Source organism: Pan paniscus, chromosome 11 (assembly GCF_029289425.2).
Source record: "Pan paniscus chromosome 11, NHGRI_mPanPan1-v2.0_pri, whole genome shotgun sequence".
In the NCBI taxonomy this organism is placed as follows: domain Eukaryota; kingdom Metazoa; phylum Chordata; class Mammalia; order Primates; family Hominidae; genus Pan; species Pan paniscus.
In genome coordinates this window covers 69,027,874-69,049,225 of record NC_073260.2, presented here as the reverse complement: position 1 = coordinate 69,049,225, position 21,352 = coordinate 69,027,874, and the positions used below count along the sequence as shown (strand labels likewise).

The 21,352-nt window shown below is 39.5% G+C and overlaps 1 protein-coding gene across 4 annotated transcripts in view; it reads right to left on the bottom strand.

Annotated features, from left to right (window-relative positions):
• CFAP95 (cilia and flagella associated protein 95) overlaps nucleotides 1-21,352 on the bottom strand; it is an 85,270-nt gene that overhangs the window by 59,913 nt on the left and 4,005 nt on the right. For 3 of the 4 annotated variants that reach the window (XM_003806362.4, XM_014346152.4, XM_055091884.2), the window contains exon 2: nucleotides 1,668-1,776. The exons of the other annotated variant lie outside the window; for it this stretch is intronic. In XM_003806362.4, coding sequence (XP_003806410.3) covers nucleotides 1,668-1,776 — 109 coding nt within the window. The remainder of the gene's footprint in view (nucleotides 1-1,667; nucleotides 1,777-21,352) is intronic. 4 annotated transcript variants of the gene reach the window in all.

Sequence of the window (21,352 nt, the reverse complement as noted above, 5' to 3'; positions counted from 1 at the left end):
CATATAATATTGGGGAGGGAATGTTTGTGGTTCCTATACCTCATATCCCGCTTCATCTCACTTCCCCCATGATATGAGGTATAGGAATACCCAGAGACCAAGAGCATTTCTATATAGGAATCAAAAATGAATGTTTTTAAGGACCAAAAGTTCTTTAAAAACATCTTTACTATAGAAATCAAAAATAAATGTTTTTTAAGGACCAAACTCTCTAAGTGCATGTCAAGCAATGCCTGAATTGCCCAGCTTACTCTCTTCCTGACCACAGCCCCATGCTGAAGAAAGCAAGGTGAAGCTGTGTTTGTGGGGGAATGGAGCAAGTGGGTGTTGACTGAGTTGGGCATCACACTGCAGAGCCCCATCCACATGCTGGCTGATGACCCATGAGGCAGCCTGGTGCAAAGGGAAGAGGGTTGGGTGGAAACTGAGGAAATCATGAGATTCCCCTGAGATCTGGGCTATGGAGCAAGAGGTAAACCTGAGCAGAGAGAAATAGAGATGCCAAAGAGACTCTGTGTGTGCATGTGACACAGAGAGGTTGGGGTGGCGATGGGGATGCCTTGCTTTAGAGCTGTGTTAGTTCCTGCAAGTTTGCTCATTCCATATCCAGGCAGCTGTCACTTTACGATAAATCTCCATTCTCCAGGCAATCCTTATTACTCTCTGTCCACTGCAACTATAAGAGGAAAGGAGGAAATGGCACTGCTATGCTAAGCTAATTTGTCCTCATTACCTTGCAGAATGGAGAATCTTCTAGAACAATTTCCAATGTGGAATTATGCGTCTTTTTACACCTGCCCCATTTCAAATGCTGGTCTAAAACTAGCCCAGCCTTGGGGGGCGGGGGCAGAATGTGACACAAACCCAATCTTTTCATCACCTGTACGACCACCCTCATCAAATCACCAGCTCTTCATGCCCCGAGGCCATCCTCTAAGGCTAAATTGTCTTCAGCTAGCCCCGAAGCTCGTGACATTGTAGGACCCAATTTGGGGGTCTCCTAGGAGTTGAGCTCTTGCCTTATGCTGACTGGACAGACACCTAGGTAGCCAAGCAGTAACCCCCTCACCTCAATTCAAACAGGAATTACTTATGCCATAAATATTTTTCTTGTAACTGGATTGTACAAACATTATGAGACTGTTAATAGCATGTTTTAATTACTCACAACTCCACCAGCTTAAGATAAGCACAAAACACTTGAAACCAAAGACCAGGGTATAAACTCTCCCTCTTCCACACCCTAGCTGTGTGACTTTGAGTAAGTCGCTTAGTCTTTAAGAGCCTCTTTCCCCTCCTCTGTAATTAGAGATGGTAATACCTACTTTGCAGGGTTATTGTGGAGGTGAAAGGAGACATCTAGCAGGATATTGCTGCTGTAGTGACAACAGCATCATAGCAACAGGAACAATTTCCTAGGCACTTTTATGTGCCAGGCACCATGCCACATACTCAACTTGCTTCATCTCATGTAATTTGCCCAATCACTTAGTGAGGTAGGCACATTTTACAGGTAATGTTGCTTCAGCACACAGTGACTAAGTCATCTAAGTAACTAACACAGTTAACAAGGGATGGTGCTGCACAAAACACTCCTCCCTTTACCTTTTTATGTTTCACTATGACAAAGATTTCAGACTTAAAACGAAGTAATAGCAACTACTTACTGGGGATTCATCGGTTCCAAGTCGCCGATATGTTGAATTACACAGTTTTTTAACTTTCTCAGGACCCTCTATATCATAATCTTTGGGAAAAGCTTCTCTGTCACGGTGCCTTAAGAAAAAATTAGGAGTCCGTTAAGAGATGAAGTTTATTTATTCTGTATTGCATTCAGATTTTTAAAAATTATCCAATGAAAATTTTCTATATTTGTAGTATTAAGTATAAATTTCTTAGATTTGTGATATATAAAGTATTTTCCATCTCTTTTCAAGTAATGCTGAGGCTAATTCCTAAAAGCAACCTAGCATAAGTGATAAAACTAATAATATCACCCAAACAATACTTATCAAACATAGTAATAGTAATTACTCAGTGATTCCAATGAACTGAATCCTATTTAATAATGTAGATTAGTTTACCAACAGTAAATTCTAAAATAAGACATGGTAATATCTTAGAAAGGCAACTTTCCACTTTGGAAATTCTTTCTACCATGAATTTTAATTACAATTTTTTTCAAAACAAGACAGCAAAGTATTTGCCCATATTGATTTATAACCTGTGCTTCCTGCTTCTAAAGAGGCAATAAAGGAAGCTGATAAACATGAGGTAGAAGAAAACAGTTCTTAAAAATGTAGATGGAAGAAGGAAAAAATATACCAAACATCTTGATTAAAAGAGTGATTAAGAATAATAAGAGGCAGGGAACAGTAACACACGCCTGTAATCTCAGCACTTTGGGAGGCAGGCAGATCCCTTGAGCCTAGAAGCTTCAAGACCAGCCTGGGAAACATGGCAAGACCCCATCTCTACAAAAAATACAAAAATCAGTTGGGCTTGGTGGCATGTGCCTGTAGTCCCAGCTACACAGGAGGCTGGGCTAGGAGGATCACCTCAGGGAGGTCAAGGCTGCAGTCAGCCATGATTGTGCCACTGAACTCCAGCCTGGGCAACAGAATAAGACCCTGTCTCAAAAAAGAAGAAGAAAGAAGGAGGAGGAGGAAGAAGAAGAAGAAGAAGGAGGAGGAGGAGGAAGAGGAGGAGGAGGAGGAGAAGTAGGAGGGGAGGGGAGGGGCAGGGGAGGGGGAAGAAGGAAGAAGAGGATTTGGGGGTAGAGAAGGAAAAAGTAGGAGAAGTGGCTGGCAACTGAAGTAGCTATTTTTAATAGAACTTTCTTGAGTGAAATATAGGATGCTAAGACTAAGCAACCCTCAGAAGTTACTTTGCTTTAAGGGATACAGGGCTAGAATTGTTTAGGGGACACTCAAGTACCTGAGAATTCAATCATCCAGCCATTTGTTTATTCCACAAATGTTTTAAAATTCCTACTACATGCCAGGGACTTTGGTAGGTGTGGGGGATGCAGTGGGAAGTGAGTCTAATGGAGTCCCTGCCTTCAGTTGCTTGCAGTCTAGATAGAGAGACACAAAAATAAGAAAAATCTACAACATGGTAAGTGTGGGTAAAAAGCTAGGTAAGCAGAATTGCTTCCCTTAACCTAGGTTGGGCACCGAATCCAAAGGGCATCCTCTTTCCTTCCCCACCCCCACTGGACTGGGGCTCAGCCCCTGCACTACATTCCCATTAACACTCCTGCCTCCCCACCTCTGAGCATGACAGCAGAGCTCTGCAGTAGAACCCAGCAGCAAGGGAGCCCAAGGTGGGGCGGCAAGCAAAACACACCTGAGCCCTCTTCTCTCCTCACATCTGAGCATCAAAGTGCAGAACACTAAATGCTTTTTGGTAACCTACCAGCATTTTATGAGATCCTAACAGGAAGCTTTCACTTAAGTCCTCAGGGGGGATATTGGACAACACAAGCTCAACCAGGTCCCAGCTGTGTGGCCTTGGGGAAGTCACTTAACCTTTCTGTGCTTCCATTTTCACATGTATAATATGAGGACAGAAATAATAACAATACCTTTTAAGATCTTAATATGAATTAAAATTTTTTTAAAAAGCAGAAAATCCTTCATATGCTGTAAAGCATCATAAACATCTATGTATAGTGAATACTAATCGGGCTCCAAAATCTGGTATACATTGGAACTTAGTTTTGCCATAATTGAACTTAATTTTTCTTCCAAGCTCTCATTTTACCAAGAGGAAAAACCGGAATATTGGTCAATCCTGGATTTCTTCCAGTTCCGAGGGGTTTGTGTGGTGCCACAATGCCAAGAATCCATCTTTGTTGCCATCCTTTCTCCTTGCTTACATCTGCAGAAACACTCTCCTTCCCCTGTGGTCTTCCCTTACAGATCCATGCAGGTCTCCATCCTCCTGGGCTTGCCACACAAACTCATAGGTAGACTGGTGCTCTGCCACAAGGGTGCCGCTCTCTAGCCCACCAGACACCTTCTAGTGTCTCTCTCCACCTGGGTTCCTGGAAACCCAGCACCATCCCTGGGTTATGTGCCTGATCCACCGAACAGATAGTGTTTCATCTCTCCAGCACTCTGGGCTTGGGGACACATGGGAGACCCAATCTTCAGCAGTTCTGAAAACATTACCCTGGGAATAGGGGGTGATGGGGAGAGCAATGACAAGTCCTGATATGGTTTGGCTGTGTCCCCACACAAATCTCACCTTGAATTGTAGCACCCATAATTCCCATGTGTCATGGGAGACACCCTGTGGGAGGTAATTGAATCATGGGGGCGGGTCTTTCCCATGCTGTTCTCATGATAGTGAACAAGTCTCATGAGATCTGATGGTTTTATAAAGCAGAGTTCCCCTACACAAGCTCTCTCTTGCCTGCTGCCATGTAAGACATGACTTTACTCATCATTTGCCTTCCAGCATGATTGTGAGGCCTCCCCAGCCATGTGGAACTGAGTCAATTAAACCTCTTTCCTTTGTAAATTACCCAGTCTTGTGTATGTCTTTATTAGCAGCATGAGAACGACTAATACAGGTCCCATCTGGCTCCAGGATTTCCAAAATCTTAACTCAAATTCAGGATCCCAGACAAATTCAAACATTCTCAGCTTTTTCTCTGGCCTTCTCCTATTTGTGTCCATGAATTCTTCATTTGCTGTGGAACAGGGTGGCTTGGCTCTTCATGCTCCCAAATCTATCGGGCTTATGCTAAGACCCAAGTTTTTGAAATCCAAATCCAATAATTTGGCTCTTTTGTTACCTGCTGGGTCATTCTTCCCTGAGGCAATAAAACCGGAGTACATCCCTACAGCAGCACTCAAGTGAAGGGGAAACATACCAGTGATATTTCAGCATATTTGCCCCAAGGCCCACCTCTTTATTAGACACTGAAGAAGGCCCAGGGCCCATACTTCTAGAGGCCTACAAAATAACTACTTTTAAATCCGAAATATATATATATATATATATATATATATATATAATCCAGCTTGGATTATACCTGTCTTTATACCATCAGTCTAACTATCATTTTAAACTTTTTTTTTAATGGAAGAAGGGGCCCAAGAAAGCAAAGATATTTATGGTCTGTGAAAGTCAGTATGTGGCCCTAATGATCCTACCATATACTTTAAGTTTCATGATAACTAGATTCTTACAAAAGATGCAGATATGTTCTTTTTTCCTATAGCAACCTTAGATAGCAGGCAAAAACCTAGCATTAAAACCATGAATCCATAATGAAGGTGTTTCTTTGGGGGACTGAGCTAATGTAACTGGCATTTCCTCGTGCCTGCCGGCTGCCCACAGATACTGTGCCCACAGCCTGTGGGGCTCTGAGAGATTCACAGCCCCAAATCTGCCCCTACTCCCAAGAGGCTGCCAGCCTAGCAGAGAGAAATATACATGTTTAAAAATTATAAAATGTATAAAATATACTGTATGAAATATAGTAAAATATATAGACCCGAATAAAATATAAGATATGTCTTTACTATATGCTCTCTGTATAATACATATTTACCATATATAAAATGATTGAGGCTTTCTAAAGGAAACAGGAGACTGAATTAATTCTCTGACTTTATTATGTTAGGGGAACAGTGGCCTGTGCCTCAGGTTTCCTGAGATGAACTGAGAATCATAAACTGAGGAACTAAATGAATCAACACCTTGAGAGTCTCAAATGAAAGGTGACATATAAACGCAAAATATTATTAAGTATAATGATAATATCTACAACAGGCTTTAGTTGGGTATTTTTAAACACTTTGTCAAAACTAACTAAGCCTTATAGCCTTTCTGCGATTAAAATGTAATATGTACATATATAAAAATAATCAAGGTGCAATAATGTATATTTCATATGGCCTCATTCTCCTTGCTACCTGCATTTGTTTAGTCATCGAACGACTTGCCATGATTTTCTATTTGTTGCAATGAAAAATTCTTCACGAGAAAAATAAATACATGTACTAAAATAGAATTTACAATGCCTCTAGAGCAGTAACTTTCAAATTCTTCAACTACAGTCCACAGTAAGAAAAATGATCAATTTTTTTTTTTTTTTACATGAAGTTTTGCTTTTGTTGCCCAGGCTAGAGTGCAATGGTATGATGTCAGCTCACTACAACCTCTGCCTCCTGGGTTCAAGCGATTCTCCTGCCTCAACCCTCTGAATAGCTGGGATTACAGGCACATGCCACCGTGCCCAGCTAATTTTCTGTATTTTTAGTAGAGACGGGGTTTCACCATGTTGGCCAGGTTGGTCTCGAACTCCTGACCTTCGGTGATCCACCCACCTAGGCCTCCCAAAGTGCTGGGATTACAGGCGGGAGCCACTGCGCCTGGCCAAAAAATGATACATCTTAATCCAGAATACGTACATGTATTTCCATGCATAAAATTGAAACCAAAATTTCTCCAGACACGGTGGCTCACACTGTAATCCCAGCACTTTGGGAGGCTGAGGCAGGCGGATCACTTGAGGTCAGGAGTTCAGACCAGCCTGGCCAACATGGTGAAACCCCGTCTCTACTAAAAATACAGAAAATTAGCTGGGCACGGTGGCACGTGCCTGTAATCCCAGCTACTCAGAGGCCTGAGGCATGAGAATCGCTTGAACCCGGGAAGCAGAGGTTGCAGTTAGCTGAGATCACACCACTACACTGGTAGCCTGGGTGACGAAGTGAGACTCTGGAAGAAATTGAATCTCTGAATAGACCAATAACAGGATCTGAAATTGTGGCAATAATCAATAGCTTACCAACTAAAAAGAGTCCAGGACCAGATGGATTCACAGCCGAATTCTACCAGAGGTACAAGGAGGAACTGGTACCATTCCTTCTGAAACTATTCCAATCAAGAGAAAAAGAGGGAATCCTCCCTAACTCATTTTATAAGGCCAGCATCATTCTGATACCAAAGCCGGGCAGAGACACAACCAAAAAAGAGAATTTTAGACCAATATCCTTGATGAACATTGATGCAAAAATCCTCAATAAAATACTGGCAAAACGAATCCAGCAGCACATCAAAAAGCTTATCCACCATGATCAAGTGGGCTTCATCCCTGGGATGCAAGGCTGGTTCAATATACGCAAATCAATACATGTAATCCAGCATATAAACAGAGCCAAAGACAAAAACCACATGATTATCTCAATAGATGCAGAAAAAGCCTTTGACAAAATTCAACAACACTTCATGCTAAAAACTCTCAATAAATTAGGTATTGATGGGACGTATTTCAAAATAATAAGAGCTATCTATGACAAACCCACAGCCAATATCATACTGAATGGGCAAAAACTGGAAGCATTCCCTTTGAAAACTGGCACAAGACAGGGATGCCCTCTCTCACCACTCCTATTCAACATAGTGTTGGAAGTTCTGGCCAGGGCAATTAGGCAGGAGAAGGAAATAAAGGGTATTCAATTAGGAAAAGAGGAAGTCAAATTGTCCCAGTTTGCAGATGACATGATTGTATATCTAGAAAACCCCATTGTCTCAGCCCCAAATCTCCTTAAGCTGATAAGCAACTTCAGCAAAGTCTCAGGATACAAAATCAATGTACAAAAATCACAAGCATTCTTATACACCAATAACAGACAAACAGAGAGCAAAATCATGAGTGAACTCCCATTCACAATTGCTTCAAAGAGAATACAATACCTAGGAATCCAACTTACAAGGGATGTGAAGGACCTCTTCAAGGAGAACTACAAACCACTGCTCAAGGAAATAAAAGAGGATACAAACAAATGGAAGAACATTCCATGCTCATGGGTAGGAAGAATCAATATCGTGAAAATGGCCATACTGCCCAAGGTAATTTACAGATTCAATGCCATCCCCATCAAGCTACCAATGTCTTTCTTCACAGAATTGGAAAAAACTACTTTAAAGTTCATATGGAACCAAAAAAGAGCCCGCATTGCCAAGTCAATCCTAAGCCAAAAGAACAAAGCTGGAGGCATCACACTACCTGACTTCAAACTATACTACAAGGCTACAGTCACCAAAACAGCATGGTACTGGTACCAAAACAGAGATATAGATCAATGGAACAGAACAGAGCCCTCAGAAATAATGCTGCTTATCTACAACTATCTGATCTTTAACAAACCTGAGAAAAACAAGCAATGGGGAAAGGATTCCCTGTTTAATAAATGGTGCTGGGAAAACTGGCTAGTCATATGTAGAAAGCTGAAACTGGATCCCTTCCTTACACCTTATACAAAAATCAATTCAAGATGGATTAAAGACTTAAACGTTAGACATAAAACCATGAAAACCCTAGAAGAAAACCTAGGCATTACCATTCAGGACATAGGCATGGGCAAGGACTTCATGTCTAAAACACCAAAAGCAATGGCAACAAAAGCCAAAATTGACAAATGGGATCTAATGAAACTAAAGAGCTTCTGCACAGCAAAAGAAACTACCATCAGAGTGAACAGGCAACCTACAAAATGGGAAACAATTTTTGCAACCTACTCATCTGACAAAGGGCTAATATCCAGAATCTACAATGAACTCAAACAAATTTACAAGAAAAAAACAAACAACCCCATCAAAAAGTGGGCAAAGGACATGAACAGACACTTCTCAAAAGAAGACATTTATGCAGCCAAAAGACACGTGAAAAAATGCTCATCATCACTGGCCATCAGAGAAATGCAAATCAAAACCACAATGAGATACCATCTCACACCAGTTAGAATGGCAATCATTAAAAAGTCAGGAAACAACAGGTGCTGGAGAGGATGTGGAGAAATAGGAACACTTTTACACTGTTGGTGGGACTGTAAACTAGTTCAACCATTGTGGAAGTCAGTGTGGCGATTCCTCAGGGATCTAGAACTGGAAATACCATTTGACCCAGCCATCCCATTACTGGGTATATACCCAAAGGACTATAAATCATGCTGCTGTAAAGACACATGCACACGTATATTTATTGCGGCATTATTCACAATAGCAAAGACTTGGAACCAACCCGAATGTCCATCAATGATAGACTGGATTAAGAAAATGTGGCACATATACACCATGGAATACTATGCAGCCATAAAAAATGATGAGTTCATGTCCTTTGTAGGGACATGGATGAAATTGGAAATCATCATTCTCAGTAAACTATCGCAAGAACAAAAAACCAAACACCGTATATTCTCACTCATAGGTGGGAATTGAACAATGAGAACACATGGACACAGGAAGGGGAACATCACACTCTGGGGACTGTTGTGGGGTGGGGGGAGGCGGGAGGGATAGCATTGGGAGATATACCTAATGCTAGATGATGAGTTAGTGGGTGCAGCGCACCAGCATGGCACATGTATACATATGTAACTAACCTGCACAATGTGCACATGTACCCTAAAACTTAAAGTATAATAATAAAAAATAAATAAATAAATAAATAAAATGTAAAAAAAAAAAAAAAGAAATTGAAGCCAAAATGTGACAAAACAGTCTTTACCCTCATAGGAATTTGGATACTTTTTATTCTCTATTATTTTATTTTTTTAAATGCCATTATTAATCCACTGAATTGAGTTCACAATACATTGATGGGTCGTGAAAAATATTGCTCTAGACCAGTGGTTTTCAATCTGGTTGGAGAAGGGGATCAATTTGTGGCATCCACTCCCACCCCAGAGACAATGCAGACATTTGGCCATGCCTGGAGACATTGTTGAGTATACTTCTAAGGAGGAGAGTGCTACCAGTGTCTAGCGGGTAGAGGACAGTGATGCTGCTAAACATCCTACAATGCACAGGACAGCCCCCAACCACAGAGAAGTATCTTGCCCAAAATGTCCATAGTACCAAGGTTGAGAAAGCCCTAGAGAACAGTTGCACCCCAGACTCTCAGTGGTTCCCATACCTAAGTGCTTCATGGAGCAGCCAAACTTTCCCCCAAAAAGGATGGGGCCAACATAAAGCTGCCAACTTTTTGTTTTGACAAGAACATTCAAAATAAAATAATCATCTACCACCTTTCATAAGAAGGCCTCTAACACCAACAATCAGTAAAAACAATCTCATAGTCCTTCAAACTGAATAGATTTAGCTATCTGAAAAACTTGCTACATTGAGTTGCAGGACCAAACAAACTAGATTCCAGAGGTGCAGGTCAGGAAGGTCCCGCAGCTCCCCAAGGCTGCCCCAGGCCAGAGGGCCCAGCTCCCTGTCAATGGAGGAGAGGGTGGGATTAGGTCGTAGGATTCTTCTTACAGGAAAGGAAACAGGTTACACTCTAGGGTTTCTGTGGTTGTATGTTTATGTGGGGCAAGGGAATTGGGAGGTTGCAAAGAAACCAGCATCTTTGTCACTGCCGCACCTTTCACATTGTTTTGTAATTATCCGTTCATGTATCAGCCTTCTCATTTGACAGAAAGCTTCTTAGACACGGATTATTTTTTATTCATCTTTGTGATCTTGGTCTGACACATTGTAAATGCTCATTAAATCTTAAATGATTGACTGATTGATTGATTAAATGAATGTTCTTACATTTTGTTACTGTCACCTTAATATAAATGCTGAAAGCAATGGCTTTCAAACGTGTCCATAAAAATGAAGAGTATCCTGGCTCAGTCTGCAAAAGCACACGTAAAGAGGGAGTAATTATGCATATAGAGATGCTAGTCCTTTGCAATGCTAACTTGTCTCCAGAGAAATCATAAATCTACTTGCTGAATGAGAAAACTTTCAACATACATATGCATAACACTGATTGTAAAGGGGTTTGAATCTGAGCAATATCTGACATGAGAACAATGAAAATCTGAGCTGAATTCTAGCTTGTGGTGACTTGACAAGAGACACACTTTTCTTTGCAGATGTCAAAGATGTTTAAAATGTTTAGTTAAGACTCCAGATGGCAGGATATATTAATTTTAAATTTTAGAATTATTAATGTAGTTCACAACCATGCCGTTAGCTATTGTATTTTCTGATATAAAGCTGGTGAAATGAGAAGCAAAAGATACCTTTTCTATTAGATTTTTATAATCATCTGCTATCTAGAACTTTAAAAGAAAATTACCCTTGAGAGTCAGCTATATTCCCTAACACATTAGAAGCATAAAACCAATAGAATCAAAGACTATGAGACATTGACAATACTCTTTGAAGATTTCGTGGGCAAATGATTTACATGCCAAGGCAGTGTTATTTGGTGGCATAGCCCTCAAACTGATCAATGAAGACCTTCAGGTGTATTTGCAGACTCATAAAGAAAATCTTATGTTCTTTGTAAAAATTGTGACATTTCAGACTTACGAAGAAATACTTTGTTTTTCTATGTGTCTCATGCTGTATGTGATCTGTGCATCTATAACCATGAAACCACAGAATTTGAAACTTAACTGCACTCAAAAGGAAACCATTTGATGGAGACAGATAAGTGAAGTCATCTTCTCCACTGAGCATATATTGAGTGGCACATAAATAAGACCCATCATTATTATAAATTTTCTTCATAGAAAATCTTCAAAACAGAAGGCCCTATGGAAAATATTGGAAGGAATCAAAACGAATACAACACTTGGAGGCTTTGTCTATCGTAACAGTTTAAATGTTAAATAAATGTGGTCAGTCTGATTAACTGCCAAACACATGACTTTGAAAACAGCTGAAGGGACATGTATAAAATAGGGCGACATTACAATTGATAATCCCACCTGGGACACTTTTAGAGGGAAATAAGATGCTAAGTACACCAGGAGTGGTGAAAAACGGGACTGTCATTGTCAAACCAGGGTGAGTACGTTCTGTCACCCTATGGTTAGACAACTGGGTCTCAATAATCTTCAAACCCTAGGATACTTCTGAGTTTCCTTGATCCTCTCCTCCAGAAACAACTTGCAATAGCTGGCTGAAGACACTGGGTGGTGGAAAAGTAGGGCTAAAGAGGGAGTTTTTAAGGGGCACTGTACATTAGTAATTACTGTAGTCTGAAACACCTTGCAGTATATCTGGCATGGAGTGACATGGAGATCAGCCTGCCCCCGTCCAAAACAAAAAGCAAAGAATCACTCAATTACCTGTGTAAGCTCCTATTCCAATAGTCTTAATCTTACTGGCTTAAATAATTTGAATTATTCCAGAATAACATCAAAAGATTACATTATGTCACCTTAAGATCTATTTTAAATCACGCTTAGTGATTCCATGAGCTATGCATATTGAGTAGATAATACAAAGTCTTTTGGTTTCAGGACAATTTGTTTCATTAACATTAGAAAACAAATAAGCTTTTCTTCAGGAATAAAATCTAGAATTAAAACAGACTTCCATAATGAACATAACTACACAAATGCACATTTTTCCCTTTCCTCCTAGAATTCATTCAAAAACAGCAAAGGAAATGAAACAATTAAAAGCAAATAAATTTTTGGCAAAATCACAAGTTATCATCCCCAGATTATAACATGTACAAGGGCTATTAAAAGCAGCCAAAGTCCAGCTGAGGCCAAGTAGAAGGAGTGCTGAGAAGAGATCGACAAGATTGCACAGAGGTGGCCTCTTGGAGTGCAAACCAAGTTACATTTCCCGCAGCTGCACAGATAAACTCTTTCACCGGAAACAATGGAAAATGTTAGACTAAATAGTATATATATATTTTGGCCAGGTGCAGTAGCTCACACCGTAATCCCAGCACTTTGGGAGGCAGAGGCAGGTAGATTGCTTGAGGTCAGGAGTTTGAGACCAGCCTGCCCAACATGGCGAAACCCTGTATTTACTAAAATACATAATGACGTATTATTAAGAAATAAAAAGAAATGAAGTATTGATAAAAACTACAACACAGATGAACCTTGAAAATATTATGTAAGGACTATATGTTGTACAATTCCATTTATGTGAAATGCCCAGAATAGGCAAATCTATAGAGGCAGAAAATCAATTAGTGGTTGCCTGTGGCTCGAGGGCTGAGGACTAGGGGAGGCTTGGAGTAAGGGATAAAGGGAGTGGGATTTATTTTGAGGGGGTAATAAAACATTCTAAAATTGATTGTGGTGATGGATGCACAACTTGGTGAATACTAAAAGCCATTGAATTAAATACACTTTAAAAGGGTGATTTGTATGGCATGTGAACTACATCTTAATAAAATTGTTAAAAATAGGATATAACCATCAAAATAGAAGAAAAACACCTTAATCATTAAAGATTACTTTCCATAACTCTATGCAAATATATATGTAAAGCTAGATGACTTACATGACTTTCTAAGAAAAACTATTTCCCAACGCCCCCAGTAGAAACAAGAAGTCCAAATAGGGAGGGATACCATTGGGAGATATATCTAATGTTAAATGACGAGTTAATGGGTGCAGCACACCAACATGGCACATGTATACATATGTAACAAACCTGCACGTTGTGCACATGTACCTTAAAATTTAAAGTATTAAAAAAAAAAAAAGGTTAGGCCTAAGGCCAGCTGAGAAAAAAAAAAAGGTACTGTTAAGGGAAAAAAAAAAAAACAGTCCGAATAGACAATTTCTATAGAAGAAATAAAGAAAATTATCACAGAGCTAAGAGTTATTCCCCAAAACAGTACTAGTAGGGAAAAAAAATTCATATTTGTGCCTGAAAGTCCAGCAGGACATTTGGTATACCTTGACCTGCTCATTTGTCAGAGCTACATGGGCAAGGGCTGAGACAAGGAGCAAGACTTATCACATTACATTCGCCACACTGACTTTGACATATGTGGAAACCAAACAATAGTATTTCCAAATTACTTATGTTTATTATAGAATTGTTTTACACACAAAGAAAAATTCAAATTAAAAAACCATGCAATCTTTCCAGACTAAATTTTTCTAATAATTGACATAACAACTAATTATTTGTTAGAGGTCTGGGTGGGATATCACAATATCCTAACATCTGAGAGACTGCTTGCAGTGGTCCGTTGTTGCCTTATTGCATCCCTACAAGGAGAGCAGGTGCCACTGATCTCTGAAAGCTCGGGGTTCTTATACAATACTGAGTGGGGAATTCCCTTTCTTTGACTGGATCTATGACTGGATCTATTAGGAGAGTTGCTGTTCACACCCTTGTTATAAATGGCCATATGCAAACTAACTAAACTTAATGTGTTGACACTAGATACATGTTAGTTCTGCTGTTTTCACCCATCTGGCTGTTCTTATAGTTTATGGATATGTAAATTAGGCTTCATATAGATAGATGGATAAATGTTGTTAAGATGCTATGGTCACCTCCAGGACTAAGAGTCACAATTCTTACAACCACACATTCTGCATCACAAGATACCAGTCATTACGCAACAAAAAATGCCCACACGTATTTCCAAAGACTCTTGGGGAAAGGGTAGTACTGCCCTCGGTTGGAAACTAATGCATCATACTTTAGTTCTCCTTGGGGATCCTAGGAACCAGGTGAACCTCTTCTGAAAAGCTCCCCTGGTCCAACAGGCCTAAGTTAAAGGCTCCTCTTGGATGCTCCCTGAGCAACCTGCTTACCGCTAATCAAAACACATATCACAGTGCGTTGCAGTTGCTGGGGTAGCCCTCCCCACTCCTATCTCACAGTAACCTCTAACATCCTAAAGGCAGGGAGGATGTTTTAGTCACTGTCAAATTCCTAACCCAGCAAAGTGCTTTCAACAGAGCAATGGATTCATAAATACACTTTTAATAAATGCAATTAAAAAAAAAGAGTTCTTCATCTGGAAAGAAGATAGTGAATAAAAGCTTAGTGCTTTTTTTTTAAAAAGCTTATTTAATGCTTCTGGATCCTTACTGAGCAATTCAGTTTTTCCAAATGTTTAAAAAATTGTGACAAGTTATTTATTCCTATATTTTAATTTCAAAAAATTTTATCCTATCACTGTCTATAAAAGGAGGCTAAATTATTTGCAATGAAATTTACTTTGCAATAGATAAATGGTATTATATTAATTCTTCCATTTAATTGAACCTGGAACCATCTGATTGGAGATCTAGTAGCTTACCAAATAAACATATTATAATATTTCTGCAATTAATTCTCTTTGTTAATGCATCACAACTTAGTTAAATAAATAAAATACATGGTGTGACCAATAATAACTAAAACATAATTGTATTTCAAATGAAATAAAGCAAACAGTAATAAAGATTAATGCCTATCAAAAACAGTAAGAAGTCTGGATGCAATGGCACACATCTGTAATCCCAGTACTTTGGGAGGCCAAGGTTGGAGGATCGCTTGAGACCAGGAGTTCAAGACCAGCCTGGGTATTAGAGGAAGACCGTCATCTCTACCAAAGAAAAAAAAAGTTTTTTAAAATTAGTCAGGCATGGTGGTGCATGCCTATAGTCCCAGCTGCTTGGAAGGCTGGGGCAGGAGAATCACTTGAGCCCAAACATTTGAAGTTACCATGAGCTATGATTGAGCCACTGCACTCCAATCTGGGTGACAAAGTGAAACCCTTTCTTTAAAAAAGTAAAATAAGAGTACTCAAATTTATTCATAACCTTTGCAAAGCACTGCAAAGATATGTTTCATCTAATCTCTACACAAGATTTCTGTTTTCTGCCCATTACATCTAAGATACATTTTTTAAAATTGCATTGAGTAGATACAAGTTGGCTGGGGAGGGAGAGTTTAAAGTCAAAATAGCATCAATTGTAGGAAGTCTCCCAATATATTAATAGGTTATGTTCTAGACTTTTGCTGTGAACTGAGTGTGTAAAATTTGCTATTCCTTCTCCACTGCAGTAACTCTAGGACTGCCAGCCCAGCACTCCTTCCTGCTCCTGGATGCGTCCTCCTTGTTCGTTGCTCTTGGAGAGCTACCATATTTCCATTTGCCCTTGCCTAGCCAGATGACTCCAAACAGGTACTTGGTCCAGGGAAAGACATATGGCCTGGAATTTGTTGAGCCAGAACTGAAAATACCTTAAAGCCAAACTTTCTCTGTGGGATCAAGATGTAAGTTATATATTCCAGAACTGCAGCAGCCATGTTTCCCATACTCTTCCACAACAAGATGAAGCAAACCCACAAAGAGAGAGGGGAAACACAGTAAGACCTGGTAACATTTTCATCCCTCGTTCCAGTTGTTCCTAAGGCCCAGCTTACCGCTGCCTTTCTCACCTGGTAATCAATCATCCAGGAATATCCTGAGTTAATTCATTCTGTTTTCTTAAGCTAGGGCAAGCTGACCATCTGTCACTTGCAACCAAAAGAGCTCTGACCAGTACACACAGAAAATGGTGCGAATGGGGATGGGTTCCCAGAGAAACTCAGAGAAGTGTGTTCAACAATACTAGTTCTAGTGCCACAAAACACCCTGAGCCCCAAGTCTGGGCTTCTCAGTGTGAACTTCTCCTTATCAAAATGTCACGAAGCCCCACATTCTTCTAACTTCCTCTCCCAACCACAACACTCTTACCTAGAAAGAGATAGTAAGGTAAAAGAAAACAAGCTTGGTGAAAAAGTACCTTAGACTATCTGTGAGAGGAAAGACTACAGCAGCATTACAACAAGGAGAGGACTCTAATGGCTTCCACAGCCCAGTTATGAGATGGTCATAAGGGTAGGGGTTTGGTTTGAGGCAGAGGTACTTCTGTATAGCAAGGATCTTTCCTATCCAAGTTTGCCCGTGTGGTGAAATGCCTCTTCTGTATACTTTGCCTTACCAGGGCTTATCTTGCATGTAAAACGATTTTATTTTTGTAAATGCCAGTTAAGTTGAGCAAACTTTCACACAAAGGTCATGGCACAATCATTCTATAACGATCAGTTTTCAGAAAAAGAATTTGACTGGAATTTCATAAAAGAAAACAGCACTGAAAGAAAAATGTAGTCAGGGCAAAAGAAGGCTGAGTCTCCTGGATTTCGTCTTGAAAAATAAAAAATATAGTGCTTTCCCCAAAAAACTACTATATCCAGAAGCATTTGTAGGTAATGTGCGTATGTTGAGGAATGAGAATGTAGGACTAGATTAAAAATAACCGTGGCGTAGGATCCACCGTTGTAGAACGCAGACGAGAATGAAAGGGTGGTTAAACCAAATGAATGTGAATAACATCATCCTTTTTACCCAACATAAACTAGCAATTAAAAAGATATTTTTAAAAGGCTCATAATAAACCATGGAGGGTGACTCAGAAGCTGAAAGAAATGAAGTATTGTGTCTAAATTCTGATCCTTTAGAGAATGCTTGCGTCCAGGGAAAAGCTGTAGAAAGTGATATCACAAATTTTAAGTTATTTTACTTTATTCTTATTATGAAAATACATGTTCATTATGGAAAATGTAGAAGTAGCAAAGAGAAAAAAGAAAAGGACAAATAATCCATAAATGCACCATCCAGTAATAAGTATCATGTTACATGGTGAATATTTTTTCACTCTCTTTTCAGTGCATATAGACTCATTTATTTTATTTTATTTTATTTTTTGGAAACAGGGTCTGTCACCCAGCTCTGTCACCCAGGCTGGAGTGCAGTGGCTCAGTCTCGGCTCACTGCAACCTCTGCCTCCCACGCTCTAGCGATCCTCTCGCCTCAGCCTCCCAAGTAGCTTAGACCACAGGGGTGTGCCACCACACCTGGCTAATTTTTGGTGGTTTTTTGGTAGAGATTGGGTTTCGCCATGTTGCCCAGGCTGGTCTCAAGCTCCTGGCTCAAGCGATCCCCTCACCTTGGCTTCCCAAAGTGTTGGGATTACAGGCGTGAGTGAGCTACTGTGCCCAACCTAGACACATATTTTTAACCAAAGAGAGAATTCCAGTACATGCTGTTTTTTTATACTTGAGATTAATGTTTCAAATATTAATCTTTATACTTTACTGAGCCACCCTTTAAAATAATTTTTGCTCTGATAAATCAGAGATACCCACATTTGCTTTGGGAAAAATTAGGACTGTTTCACCAGAAATCTGAAGAAAAATGGAGTATTATTGATTAACTTCTGACTGACAAAATGAAATTTTTGAGTTCTGAGTGAGATATTTTCTTGAAAGTCAGGCATTGTTGAGAATCAAAAGACCTTCTAAATTCCTTAAGCTTCTATTAACAACAAGAACCAGAAGCTCCCAAATATACCACAGGGAGGATGACTTTGTAATTTATCTTCTGAAGAACACTTTAGAAACTAAAAGAGGGGCTTTTGGTAAGTCTCAGGCCAATGAGAGTAAACCATCCTGGGCAAACCAATGGCATCCGCTCGCTCTCTTTCCAAGGCATTGAGAGGGAAGCTGAGTAGAGTATCACTGGGCCAGCTGCACGCCACCATGTTGAGGGTAGAGGTGCCCCACCACTGTGGCTGCAGGGTGACCAGCCTAAGTCGGGGGCTGTGAGAGGACAAGCCTGACAGGTATCTGTAGTCCCCTGCAAGAGACCAAGTGGGACCGAATCTGGAGGCAGAGACACCAAGTCCTCAACAAACTAACAGGATCAGCCACAAATTCAGCAGCAGCAGCATGCACAGCAGTTGGACCAGGATGAGGCGAGCAAGGACAAGGACCTACAATAGATCTGGAGGCCTCACTCCTCCACCCCCACCAAAATGTCACATAACCTCAGCCCCTCGTACACATACAGATGGTAGTGGGGGAAGGAGAAGGTGGAGGAGGAAGGACTCAAAGAGTGGGCACTGTTCTGAACGAGACTATTTTAACCTAAAACAAGCTGTTAAACTAAAAGAGACAGAGATAAGCTTTAATTGGCATGTTTGAATTTTTCTCTAGTAACCAACAGTTGAAAAGTTTGAGGATTGGTTTTAGAAAATAAATTTTATATATGCATCTGAGTTGTGTGCATATTTCTAATTCTGCTACCCGCTAGAGAGTGAATATATTTCCATGTTCTTAGCCTACTATTACATCATCTTAAATGCCTGCATAATATTATAATTTGGAATTTTTTAAAGTATAAATTGAGAAATAAAAATATCTCTTTAAAGTGTAAATATCATTCGTCCCTACATTAACTCAAAACCTCATTAATACCCGTCAGTTCTTGATGGTATGACACACACTGCAACTAGGAACAGCACAAGCTTAGCTCCCATTTAAAAATTCTTTACTATTTTAACAGAAGTATATATTATACCCTTCTAAGGTCATTTCTACAGAGGTGTCCAAACATACTTCCATGTTATGCTATTGCATCAAGAGTATGGCTGTGAAAATCAGCCCTAGTTTTAGTGGGGATTTTGTACTATACTGTAGTCTTTTACTTCAAGGCCTCATTAAAATATAAATATAGGGCCCCAGCCTGCAGTACATTTTGGGTTTCTGTCTTTATTCTTTCTGTCTGCTCATTTGCTCATTTATTTGAGAAACATGAATTGAGCACCTACTGCATTCTTATCCCTTATCCTGAGGCTTGCCCTTCTTTCTGCCTTCTAACTATAGATCCAAAAGCCCCCTTAAAGCCTCTTCCCTCTCCCGTCAAATTTTGTGCTGTTTGCATGGAAACCACATAACCAAACTTAAAAATGTGTACAAATTAAGAGTTAATAAGCTTTTGATTGAGGGCCTAAGTCTATGTTAAAGGCAGAAAGAAGAAGACTTGATAGAAAAGAAGCCCTTATGGATTTCAGCAAAAAGACAGGCTGCAGCATGTTGTTACCAAGGGTCCTTACTTTTTTTCTTTGCTTTTTATCGTAGTTCTCGAATGTGTGTTGGAGATGTAGAAAGATGGGATTGCTGGCTAGCAAAGATCTGTGTAACACAAGCTTGGTCTCCAGTGACAGGAGGAACTCTAAATGCTTCCAGGTTACTACCTGAGAAAATCATTGATTAAATACAGGAAGAATGACACAGCATATTAGAAAATTCAGACACTCTCTTTTCTATTTAAGTGCACTCATGATATCCTGGTGTCTTGGAACTGGGTGCTTCTGTGAATGTGAAGTACCTTAAATACATATAAACTTCCTGTTCAAACAGTGCAGTAGGGTGGGGGGAATTCTGAAGAGCTTCATGGAAAGATTCCCCTCTTTAATTCTAATTCTAATTTATTGCCCCAGCCCAGATGATTTTGTGTAAAAGTCTTTAAAACTACAAAATTCCCTACCCCACAATTATCACCATAATTCTTCCCTTTTTTTCTGTTTATCTTTCTGGTTTCTTCCTATAGGAGACAAGAAGCGAAACTCCCAGGCTCTTTAATTTGGGGCTTAGGCAGGGAAGAAAAGTAATTAAAATCACAAATACATAAAATTAACCTGAGTCCTTAAAACTAAATGTCACCATGGAGACCAGAGCAAGAACTGTCTCCATGGAGATCCCAATGAATTTGTTTTGCTTTAAATTATTATCACTTGTTACCAGATGTCAATTTGGCCAAGGAAAAGATGAGTATGAATGAATGAATATAAGAATTAGCCTCACATGAGAGAATTTGTTAAGGGCAAGTCTAAATTGCTGTGGTTCTTAGTGTTTCATCATTCCAATGAGTGGGAAGATATCCTAACAGAAAATATTTCCCTTCAGTTCTAATGGAATCACCTGATGATATGGCTCCATAAATGCTACAGGAATAAGTGGGGTAAAATAATTCCTAGAAAAGGCATCTCTCGCTCAGAAGCATCAAGGTGTGATAAGGGTGATATGGCTCTATCAACCACTTCAGTTGCAAGGAAGAGGTGGCTCTTTGGCAATGTTTTATCCCAGTAACGAACCAAAGGTATCCCCTAAAAAGGATTTTGGAGATATTACTTTATCACGTCTATTATACACAACGGATCTTAATATGAGTAATGAGGTCAAATAGCTCTGTATCACATGCCAGATAAAGAGAAACACAGGAAAAAATATCTAAATGTTTGAACTGTTTAATCAGAGGAAAGTCAGAATTTCTCCCAGATACAGATTTTATTTTGTACCTATATGTACAGTCACTTAACTGATTAAATACTCTGTTGAGAAGCCATGCAAATGGTGTGTTTATAGATATTAAGTGTTCATCAATTAAATAAGAAATCACTAATAAAAGATATTAAAATTTAATAAAAATTTAATCTATCATAAAACAAATCAATAGAAAGCTAACAATTATGACCAAAATGCATAAAAATAAGTCAATGACATCATTCAATTTAGAATTTTACACAACCTGAATTTTATTCAGCTTTGTAGGACAAATCTTGGTGACTGGTTGGATATGGAAGAACAAGTATGCCAGCAATACAGTCAGCACAGAAAATGCTAGTGCTTCTCACATTTCACAGTCAATTCTTGCTATCTTTATATTCTATAAACTTGCCTCGAACACTCAATTAGCAAATACAGAAATACAAGGTTAGGTTTCTGTGAGCCTCTG